The following is a 12,497-nucleotide window of genomic DNA, read 5'->3' on the forward strand; positions in this document are numbered from 1 at the left end:
TCGGGAGTAACAAAAAATTGAGTTATCATCTGATGACAGCAAGGCATGGCCGGGTACTTCTAATTAATAATAATTTAATCTTCAAATTGAAAATAAAGATAATTATAATCAAAAGCAATAACAAACAAGCGATAACTAGGCGAACAAATAATAAATAAATAATCTTTGGTAAATATACAAATTTCGCCTAAAAAACACAGTTTCCTCTTTCCAGTTTCCGAATTTTTAAATCATCTTTTCTTATTAAAACTAACTAAATCAAAAACGGTTTCAACTAATAATCTTAATCCTGTATGCACTGTAGTTAACTGCTTTAAAACGTCCAATTAGTTGTGTACAAATATCAACTACTCACTACACACACATGGATGTACATACCCTAAATATGTACAATAGTATGCACCTTAATATCCTTGTGAAAGTCATTTCATCTACTCTGTCTCACACGAAAGATAAATGTTCAAAATTTGTGCAATATTTGTTGGTGTAGTGTGGTAAATTGTATGTTGAGGTGATTGATTAATTACTCACAAAATATCTCCAAAGTCAACATATAAACCGTATAAAACAAATAAGCAACCAATGAGCTTAGAAACAAGTACTTGTACAAACAAATCTACAAATTTACACCTAGAACATTTATCTGCTTGTAGCTCGATACATACGTACATTCATATGTATTTAATTATTTATATGAAAATTTACTGCATTAAGCTTACCTCTTAGCCATGTGGCTCGTTAGAGCGCCCGGAGGCTTACTTACCTATTGTACGAGGGGAGGCTGACAAGTTTTTAGCTTAAGGTATTAAAATATGTAGCTCATAGAAATATCTGGCAGGTTCTGCAATTCACTTCACAGTGAATTTCAACAAAATGCGCTTTGAATTCGAATACGCGGCGTTGAAATTCCCTAGGAATTTAATTGCAGAACTTGCCTGTGTATGTATATTTTTATTTTTTTGCTATATAAGCACGCTCTACATCAATGCGCTTCTTGTATTTAACTTTTAAGGCTTTTACCCAACGAAAAAATATTCGCCGTCTTTGTCTTCTTCGAAATGCTCGTCCACTGCCGCTTTTATTTTTTCTGCACCCGAAAACCGTCATCCTGGAGGTTTTTTTTCAAATTGAAGAACAGAAAGCAATGGCTGGGGCAAAGGTCTGGACTATATGAAGACAACCTTCTTCAAATTCAGTCTCGGCCGGGACACGCCTTGCAGCTCCGCAGCTTCCTCGCGTACATTGTCTTGCAAAAACGGAACTCCTTTAGACAGTTTGCCTTGCGGTTTCCCGACGACCACTGAACGCATTTTTGCCAACAATGTGGCATAATAGCCTCCGTTCATTGTAGTTTTTTTTAGGAAGATAGTCGATGAACAGAATAACTTGACTATCCAAAAAAAAAGGCCATGAGCTTAGATGCTGATTGATTGAAAAGTCAATTGACTACGTTCCAAATGTACCTAAAATGGTGTCGATGGGTGCCGAATGTACTTTCAAACTTAAAAAATGAAAGATTGTGCCAACTTTTCCATGACTGTTGCTAATCGAGCAGCTGACTGAGTGTGAACGCCAAAAAGCTCGGTAACTCAATTAAAAAGGTTCATTGACTCAATTAAATTTCTGTCTATACTTAATATAAGCTTACAAGCAATTAGTAACATGCAGGAGAAGACATTAGTGTCATTTAAAGGTGCTTAGGCTCAAAACTTTTCAATCCCCCCCCTCGTATGTGTGTTTAGATAGAAATTGGAAAATGTGTAGGTGGTTAGTAGCACATACTTGCTAACATAGTGTGTTGCATAGCTACTTACATGGTTGTGGTTTCAGCAATTTTCTTGTGTCCTTCGACCTCTCACATCTATGTAGTATGTCTTGGCTTTGGTTGCAACCGAGCCGATAAGTATTGCATAATTAATGTGGCACTAATTGTAATGAAGTTCAGCCGAAATCGGCACAACACACACTCACACATATACATACACTTATTTACAATAACATCAAATGCATACATAGGTGTTTAAAAAGTAATATTCACTTAGTTGCCCTCTAGCCACTTAGGTCAATAGTCAAGCTGAAGCTGTGGTTGACCAGACTGCCAGCCTTCAAGCTTTTCAGCTAACCAGCGGCCAGCGAATTGAAAGTATGCCTTAATTATTAAGTTGGTGTTGGAAATTAAATCGTAAGATTGTGGTTGCAAATAATTGAATTTATGTAGGTATGGATTATGTTGTTAGTTATGTGCTTATTGATGCATTTCTTCAAATTTGTTAGGCAAGCGTAAGCTGTTTATTGTACAAGCATGCTATTGTAAGCAATAACTAATTAGAAAATTTTTGCACTTATCTTAGCCGGTGGGGAATTTTCAGTTAATTGAAGAGATGAAGCATAGGAATTCTATGTGGAATATGAAACCAGCAATGTAATGCACTTATTCGAGTGGACGTAGAAAATGCTTCAGTAAATATGTTGAAATACGATTATGTGTTGGGGAAATTACATGCTATTGAAAACAACTAATTAACTTGGATTAAAATAAGTTTTTGCTTAGACATCGAAAGCTGAGTTTCGTTGCCTTCGGAGAAAAACCGAAGTAATTATTTATATTTAATTTCTGGTCTGTCCAATGTATGCCAATTCGGATATCCTAATTTTAGTTATGCAAAAAAAGTTAAACTTTTAATTACAAAAATTATAGATATGTATTTCTCTCGAATGTAAAATTTGCGTTAAAACCTGTAGTAGTGCGAAAGCGCTGAGAACGCAGAGTTAACTGGCGAAAAACGTGGGTATCTACAAAATTTGTAGCTTTTATTAAGTTTCAAATATTGCAATCAATTTAAAACCTACTTCCGAAAAAACTATAGATTTGAACTTTCACACTTACCTCAGACCTCCATGGCTATGCACTACGAAAAATGAATTAATCCGCTAGGTAGCGCAGGTGTCGTAATATTTGAAAACACCTTATTTATGATTCGATTTGGTTTATATTTATAACGTAAATTTAAAGAAATAACCCCACAAAAAATTTAAATTTTAGATGGTGGGGGTCGATTTTGTTTTATTAACCACTAATTATTTATTTACGTCTATGAACCGAAATTCTGACAGACTTTTTTAATACACTGGGTATGAGCGAATCCAGTGAAAAGTCTACCGCATAAAAAAAAAATAAATTAAAAGCCCTATATCTAACTTATTTATAGGCCGATTTGGCTGCTTAAATATAATATATACTGGTTATGTAAGCAGTAATATTTTTGCCAAAAATGGTCTCGTTAGGTGGCGCTCTGATTTGTTTCACATTTGGCATTTTTAGTTGAAACGTAGTAGAACATAGATTTGCAAAAAATGAAATCGCTGGTGGCGCCGATGTCAAAATAAAAAGTACGTTCGACATACAGTGCATGTTTTCTTCCTGTTAAAAATTTGTTCAAGAACAATTTTAACCAAACTTTTCCAATGGAAATTTTAGTAACGAAACGTCAGGTAAGCAAAAAGCTTTTACATTTCAAAACTTGAAAAATTAACCTTAAACATTTCGAGTACAACTACAAAAGCTTTTATACAAACAGTCTTGCCCTATTCGCAGAGTTTTGCAATTTTGTAATTGAAGTCAAAATCCACTTCTGTTTTTGTGTAACGTCACGCCAGCGCGTAACTTGACTAATATCTCTAAATCGCTACTTCCAACATTTGTAATTTTTTTAACTGAATAAGGGGCCATTAATTGCTATGCCAATCTTGAAAAACCCTTTAAAAATTTTGACTTTTTCAATTATTATTTTTTTAACGTTTTGTCATACGAACGTCACGTAACGGCAGTTTGGAAATACCCAAGCACTGCAAGACATTTTTTTTTTCAACTTGACAACCTAATTAAGGGTTAACTGTCTTTTATTTTTTTAGAATTCCCAGCAAAAAAAAAGCACGTAAAATCATTCGAACTCGAAGGATATACACTCCCAATTGTTGTTTCCAATGAGATTTTCAGAGCTTGCTGGTTATTTGTGATGCCTCATAGCACCTTACTCCGATAGCATTAGCGCGTTTTGCGCCATTTTGATGCACTTTCGTGGGAATGAAAAACAGTTACCAATGTATACATAGTTGTATCAGTTAATCCATCTTGATACCCTGATGAATTTACCAATATCACCTATAATAGATCCTGATATATCAGCTAGTTTTTTTTTTGTATGTTTCTTCCGAGTATTTTATTCCTAGCAGCCGTTAGACCTAGACATTCAGATACGAAATGCTGGACACATTATTCGGTAACATTTAGTTGACAGATGCGGCAAGTTCTATTATATGGGAGCCCCATTCTCTCTGCATGCTTGCTTATGGTCCAGTGGCCTTTAATGTTTGCTAAAATTCTAAATACTTCTGCCCTAGATATTTAAGCAGGTCTAGGGTCTTCGTCCTGTTGCAGGCAGGCCAGAGTTCCCAGGCTATTTTTTTCTCTTTGAACGACTCCTGCCTTCGCCAATTCATCGGCCTTCTCATTTCCTTCAATACCATTGAGCATATTTCCGTTTTGAACTTCTGTACTAGCTAGGATTTGGTAATAGGCGATGCTAGGCTAACAAAGCCGCTTGGCTGTCGCAGTATATTGTCGCTTTCTTTATTCTACCCATGCCTTTTCTTAGAACCTAACAAGCTTCAAGGACGCCTAAGACTTCCGCTTGAAGAGTGCTTGCATCATTCCATAGACGAAGAGACAAGGAGGCGCCGAGTTCCTGAGAGTACAGACGTACTCCACCTCAATCCATCTTTTAGCTGCCGCTTTATTGGCCACCCTGCCTCCCCTCCACTTTCTTCTGAATGGGACTCTCACTTGTATAGTCAGTATTTAGTCTTGATTATATTTCCATAATAATATTTTTATGTCTGAATTGGCCGAGGAACTTCTTCTTTTCAAAGTTTGTTTTTGGCACCCAATTTTTTGTCGCGAATATCTGGTAAGAGTGTGTTGATTTTAATATGCTTGCACTTATTTATTTTTTTCTGTGACAATTAAATCAATAACCTTGTTGTCAGCGAATTCAAAAATTGTGTCCAAACCAGAATTATCGGTTGGAATATTTTGTTGCAAGCCTCATCGCCCAGTGAATGTTAGAAAATTAGTTCTTGAAATGCTCGGTATTCAATATATGCTTCCTTCAAACCACTTTAAAACAACAAAAAAAAAACCTGCTTGGGCTCCGGTGAAGGTTTTCGTCAAATCCGCTTGGCACAAAATCGAATTTTTTTATGCAGAGTTAAAATTTGCTATTGCCTTTTTGTCTTAGCTTATGTAAAAATTAGTAAGTGTATTCAACCTTTAATAATATTTTTATATTATTATTACTTACATGTGTATGTGAGAATGTTGTGAGGAGGTAAGAGCAAAAAACCATTTTCCTTAACGACTTACAAAACCCGGCATATCTTTTGTTCTTCGACTACTATCTTAAGAAAGAGTTTATTCGTATTTCGAACGGTAGTCAGACAATTACGGTCAGTTTCATGAAAGGAATTTTTCTATCAGTTTCCATATTAAATTCATAAATTCATATTAAAAAAAAAAAAACTTTTTTACTTAACCAGCTTTCGTGAAACTGGCTATTAGAGTTTGAAATATGAATTGATTAAAATTCTAGGATCTTTTAACATGCGTATTTAATATTAAAAGAAAATTATTTAAATTTTAAAAGTTCAAAACTTTGTTCATAAAAATACATTTACATAAATTATTATTTGAAAATTCTTTGTTTTCAGTATCCCTATTATATGCATATGCATATTATTATCTGTTTTTAAATCTTTTTGCTATAACTGACCAAAAACACATGAAACGTAGTCAAAAGAATATTCTATACAGCTCTGAGAAAGAACTTGAGCAGTCAACGCCTTACTGAGGATCAACTCACCTGGTTCAATTAAATATTGGGACCTTAGACAATTGCTCTGAGTGGCTCTAAGCCTTCGAAAAAACCAGGCTTCGAAGGGTCAGTAGGAGACGAGAATAAGTTTGAAGGGGCAACAACTAATAAAGGAGCTACCTAGCGTCTCAAAGCGAAGCAGACTCACCAGCTGATCACTTAAAGAGCTAGAAAATACGACCAAGTAACCGAAGCCGCTCCCAATTAAATTGCGTTAATGGCGGCAGATACAGAACCGAGTGCGGGGGATGATGAGCCCAGCTTTTCAAAGCAGATGTACTATTTCTCGTGAAAAGTAGTATCCCATAAATTAGAGGTGCAGAAAGTACATGGCGAATTAAATCTCTGTTTCGTTTCTGGAACATCTATAAAAATCACATGGTTCTAAACTAGTCCTATCTCAGATCTTTTTCACGGAAGCAATTTTTAAATCATTTTTTTTTATAAAAATTTGTGTTTTTTTTTTATTAATTAAAGTATTGTTAGTTTCACAAAAATATAGGTTAGATGACCGCCTCCGTGAGTGGAGGCACACTTAGACAATGATGAGGCTCTCCACTTTGGTGCCCTTTATAGGAGGAAGGGAAAAGAGTCACAGGAAAGTAGGAAGAAAGAGGATGACAAATGGAGGAGAGGGAGGGGAAAGAAGAGAGCGTTGGAAACTTTGTTAAGTGACTAAGCCTAAGATTCGCAAAAGCTGGACACCAGAACAGCACGTGCTGAGATGATCCCACCTAATCGTCCAACAATGCGGCTGGTGCAATAGGGGTCATCGATGATATTAAACCTTACCGCGTGCTTACCTATCACACATTGGCCAGTTAAAACTATCAGTACTACGGAGACGTGCACCTTGCTTAGTCCCAAGAGCCCCTAAACCGCCCCCGGTCTACACGTGGCTAGATGGATTTCTCCCACCTTGCATTCCAAGATCTTCACCCAGTGCCCGCTGAATTGACCAAACACCCATCTGTCCACGAATAGACCACACGAGGTCAGGGGAGCACCCAAATCAGCCCTGACCAGGAGCAGTTTCTCAAGGGTTTCCTGTTTTGCCAACTCGTCGGCCTTGCGATTGCCAGCAATTTCACTGCGATCCGGCACCTAAATACTTTTAATAGCATAATAATCCCTTATGGTCGATAGGGAGGTCAAGAAACACACGATAACAGGACCCTGATTCAATATACTACACTCCTCCTGGTCATCCCTCGCTGGGATATCCTTCCGGACCCAAACTTGTCGGTCATGGTCTGTTCGAGTTGGTAGGCACTCGAAGTAATTTATTAGTGCCCCATTGATTCCAATTAAGGCCGCTCTTTGCACTCCTTCCAGCTGCTTCACGCTAATTATCTTGAGTGTTCCACCAGACGAGTACCCTATAAAATAAAATTGGCTGACTATAGTTTCATAAGGCCAATGAACTATTTTCGGTGAGAGACCCCAGCGCTTAGCAACGGCAATCCTAAAGCATAATAATGTTACTGTTGCATTCTTGAATTTTTCCTTTACGATGGGTTTCCAGGAAAGCTTGCTATCAAGTATCAATCCCAAGTACTTCACCCTGTCAGAAAGCCGTAAGTCTTCCACTACGCCTATTGAGGGTAGACGGGAAGTCTGTACCTTATACCTCGTAATAAAAATAAAAAGCTCCGTTTTGCTACGGTTCATGAATCAAAAGAGTGTTTCTAGAAACACTGTTAGCAGTGCTAAAACGTCAGCATAGGCAACCACCTGGCAGCCACTGCGCTCCAGAGCCACCAACAATCGTAAAGGTCAGCTCCGACCCCTAGCTAATTTAGAGGGTTTATGATAGCCTCGGGCAAGACATTATTAAAAGCCCCCTCGATATCAGGGAAGGAGGCACAAATGCGCATTCCTTCTGCGAAAAGGACTGCTCAATACCGTCAGCGGCCGCTTGAACGTATCTGCCTTTACAGTAGGCTTGCTGATTTAAGGAAAGACGCTGCCTGAGAATCCCGCTGCTTCGGTGCAGATCAATCAGTCTCTCCAGCGTCTTTAAAAGAAACGGCCTCAAGCTCAAAAAAAAATTTTTACTATTAATTTGTTTGAATAATTTCAGTTTTAATTTGCCATATAAAATTTTTTATAAAAGAAAATATATTCGTTTATATGTAATTTGAATTTTTTCATTTAAATTTTAAAACATGTGTGTTGATTTAAATTTTAAAAATCCTCAATTGTACAAAATATCTCCTTAAATCGCTCTAAATGCCCTCTTTGCATACAACAACCTCTGCACTCTCTTCTGCTTTTCACTTGTTTCATTGCAGACATTCCGCAAACAACGACAGTGACCACAATAGCACCAACTGTGGCGCTCAATACCGTACCGGTGGTGATTGTTAAATACAACAACAAAGGTGCGTATAACTGCCACACGCTATGCATGCTAACATACATACATCCATACATACCTATGTCTATGTATATTTCCAAATTTAAATATGCAGCATGTTTGCTCTCCTATTTACTTTAAGTTGAATTTAATTCGCCCCTCATCACCCCTTCTTCAACAACCATTTATGCATGCTCTACTCCTCACAACAAGTCAAACATACATAGCAGCGTCACATTCAGCTTCCCCCTTTTGTATAAAGCGAACCAGAATGTGCATACTATATAGCATTACAAAGTGTATAAAAGTCCTTATGCTTCACTTAACAGCCATCCTTTCACTGCCTGTCGTCCTTAACTTACCTTACCAATCCCCTCAACAACTTAATGCATCCACTTGTCTCATTTATTATTCCATTGCAACGCTTTTATGTACATCTCTTATGTTGTTGCAATGGTTATTGTTGGCGGGGGTACGCTTGATTGGCATCAGAGAGGCACTATAGAAATGCATGAGCAGTGTAGAGAGATGAAGAGCGCGTTAAAGTTTGAGTAGAAGAGACAGCACTTATGTATGTGTACCGAGCAAAAGTACCACAACCCACTTATGTATGTCGCTTTTATGATCAATTTGCCACATAGTTGACTTATTACTTATATTTATATATTTATTTGATTTCTTTGCAACACAACAACAATGGCAACGTTTTATAACTGGATGTTTTTGACGACAACAACTACAACAACAATTATGGATGCTTGCCTCAACAAAGTAGATCAACGTTTCAATAAAAAAGTTCATCGCACAAAATCGAATGCAGCAGATACGCCATCATCGTCGGTGAATAATGTCTTTGTTGGTGCCACATCGAGCTTATGGAATTCACAGGACCATGGCGCGGGGAGGGAGCATCATCAATGTGAGTATCGTAGGGAATGTGGCATTTTCTAGAGCAGATGCCGATTGAAGTTTTACCTCTAACAAAATTAGCACTATAAAACAGGGATGGAAAACAAGGTTTTTGGGTCTACCAAAACCTGCAGAAATCAAAAATTTCATTCCTGAATCTTACTGCAGTTTATAACCATTTTTAGTCTATAACAAAAATAAAGCCTCTGAAGATCGCAACCGTCATCAGTAAATGGTTCCAAAATTACCATTTTGATGTGTTCTGGCCTGTTTCCTCAGAAATTTCCGTTGCGATCAGATTACTGCAGCGTTTTCCATGCTGAGATATTAGCAATTCATGGTGCGGCAAAGCCGGTAAGCAAGCTCTACAAAAACTCGCTTTCGCCGTGGATAATCAAGTTGCTATCAAGTCCCTTTTGAGTTGGTAATTACTAATGCAATATGCGTACAGGAATGCCGAAGATAGTGGATCGCTAGTGTATCGCGAGACACAGCGACATTCAGGGAAATAAAGAATTAGACAAATGCGCCAAAAGAAGATCGGATATAGAATTATGGGCAGCCGCTCATAAGCATATAATCGCCTTACGAATCCTGCTGCCATCAGTTGAGGAGAGGGCCACGCGACGATTTCTAGGGCTATCAAAAACGAACGTTCCGACGCTCAAGGAAATACTAATGAGTCACTGGATCATTGGTCATATGTCCGCTAGGTTCGGAGTCTGGCATAACGATTGCTTTAGAAGCTGTAGACATGAGGTGGAGATAGCGTAAGTCCAGCACTTCCTATGCGAGTACCTTTCTTTTCGGAGAAAGCGTTTTAGATGTATGTGATACAATTTCTTCTAACACGAAGAAAGTTTGGCGAAAACGCCATGAAATGTTCTGCTAGGAGACATGGTCCTTAATGGTATCCGAATGTATTCTCTAACCAGATCTAGCTGCCTTAACTAGCCTACGAAACCTCTGTGATAACACTATGATGTCCAGAACTCGCAAGATTTCTGTTAAGACTTCAACGTTCGTTTAACTGACGGATCCGTGACGATATTGAGCCGCACCACGTGGGTCGCTAAAGGATAATGTGGAGTCGATAGCTGGTGATTGGCCAGCTGTAGAAGATCCCTTGACCGAACGCGTTCAATAACCGGCCCGAAGGATCGTGTAACTTTGTATGTGAGCGTTTTCGCCCAACGCTCGCTCAGCTGATTGTGAGCCCATCTGTCCAGGGGCAGGCCGCAGGTTGCCAACGGAATTCCTATGCTCTCCCTGTCAAGTGGGATGGCCTCGAGGGTGCCCGGCCTAGCCAATTCATTAGTCCTGCAATTTCCAGTAATGGCACTGAGCCCTGGGACCAAAATCAGTTTAATTAGGAAGTATTCCGAGGCAGTTGAGATAGAAGTCAGGCATTCCTCGACCAGTTTTTATCATACCATTAGCGAACTCAGCGCCTGGCTGTCAGCGTAGATATTTACCTTCCTATTACCCGGCAATACGTTGGTGCCTAGCCAATCGGCTGCCTCTTTTATAGCGACCGCCTCGGCCTGAAAGATGTTGAAGAGATCTGTCTGCGAATAACATTTAGTAAGATTTCCTTATAGTAGACACCTCCTCCCACCGCCCAGATTCGATCCGACCTCTACTCCAGATACAAAGTCATTGCTGGGAGAGTTTTTAATATTAAACCTATTTAAAAAACAATGACGTCAAAATAAAGGTAATTAGTGGACGTTGTTAAGTTCACCAAGTTCGGAAGAAATTGATAGATCGGTTACCGAGATACACATTTGTGGTCACAAGTGGGCGTTGCCACACCCATTATCCAAAAGTTGTAATGTTCTAATTTTCTGCTAAGTAGTTATGGCAATCATCGATTATAAATGAATTTGCTCCAGTAGTTACCTATTTATCGCAGTTTTCGTGTTTCTGAAAATTAGCGTTATATGGCTGGTGGGCGTGGTTATTTCTCGATTTCAAAGATTTTCAACACATTTCTTAGTTAGATCCTACTAAAGGCTCTTACCGAGTTTAATAAGGATTGGTGGAGTGGCTACCGAGATACAGCATTTCATCATAAAGGGGCGAGATCACGCCCATTTTCCAAAAATTTCATAATACTATTATTTTTTACCACAATTCTACTTCACGTACTGATTTTCAACAATTTGCATTGAATATTTTCTGAAATATCGTAGTATTTGCATTTTTAGAAAATACCGTTATATGGGAAGTGGGCGTGGCTACAGTCCGATTTCGCCCATTTTCAGTACCAACCTACCCTAGATAAAGGGCAAACCACGTACAAAATTATGCGAACAAAGTTAATATACCCTTGTGCACAAGTGCGCTCGGGAATGAAAATATAAAAGTTTAACTTTGACCTTTGCTTTTGGTTTGTGTAAAATAATCTTGATGTGATTGAAATAAGCATGAAAAGTTCCACATTTTTTTTTTTCTTTTTTTTCTTTTGTATGTCTAAACGGTTAGTATTCTACACAACGACTACTTCGGACTATTTCTGTCTAAATACCGCAGTACGGTATTGGGCTAAATGTGAGTATGAAAACGTAAACAAACAAATGTCAAATTAAACTCTTGAGGTTCGTAAATACCCCAATGACTTGTTCATAGCAGTCGTTCATAAACACAAAACGTTAAATTCGAGTTTATGGCTTACCGTGAACCTTGTATCGGTGTATCGGTACTATTGCATTGTGCTGGTAAAATCCAAAAAATTTTCTTAAACTTAATTAAAAACTCCCTTAAAATTAGAAACCCACATACCTTGAAAAAGGGACCATTTGACGCAACTACTTTAAAATTAATTTAGTAACAAAATACCTATAATTTTAAATTAAAAATTGTTTGTTTTTTTCTTTTAAAAATAAGATAACATAAACTTTAAATTTTCATTTTTTTTTCTTATTCTAGTAACTGAATATACACACATGTTTGCCGATTGGGACATGGTATAAAATGTACTTCACTTCAACGATATTCTCACCATAAATATTAATTTTACAGAGGAAGGCCGGAGTCAAATTAAAACAACTATTCCGTTTAAAATTGTTTTCTTTTATGAAATATGTAGTAGTGCTATGTTTGGTAAAATTTTTTTGACTTCGATTTTTTTATTATTGGCCTACTACAGCAACCACTGTGCAATCTAGAGAAATTTTTGCAATTCGGTCGACTGGACTCAAATCCTGACAGCTCTATAAAACTTTCATACAGCCACGTACTTATGGACCTAAAAATCGTGTACCGTAGGTCGTAGTCGTGTAGGTAACTAATTAAGA

The 12,497-nt window shown here is 37.8% G+C and overlaps 1 protein-coding gene across 1 annotated transcript in view; it reads left to right on the top strand.

The window, feature by feature from the left end:
* Positions 1–12,497, top strand: part of LOC118749672 (lachesin-like) — an 82,149-nt gene that overhangs the window by 41,385 nt on the left and 28,267 nt on the right. Inside the window, exon 5 of the mRNA XM_036484471.1 lies at positions 9,065–9,208. Within this exon, the coding sequence (XP_036340364.1) occupies positions 9,065–9,208 (144 nt within the window). The remainder of the gene's footprint in view (positions 1–9,064; positions 9,209–12,497) is intronic.

Source organism: Rhagoletis pomonella, unplaced genomic scaffold (genome assembly GCF_013731165.1).
Source record: "Rhagoletis pomonella isolate Grant_MI unplaced genomic scaffold, Rhpom_1.0 Rhpom_scaffold_00030, whole genome shotgun sequence".
NCBI lineage: Eukaryota > Metazoa > Arthropoda > Insecta > Diptera > Tephritidae > Rhagoletis > Rhagoletis pomonella.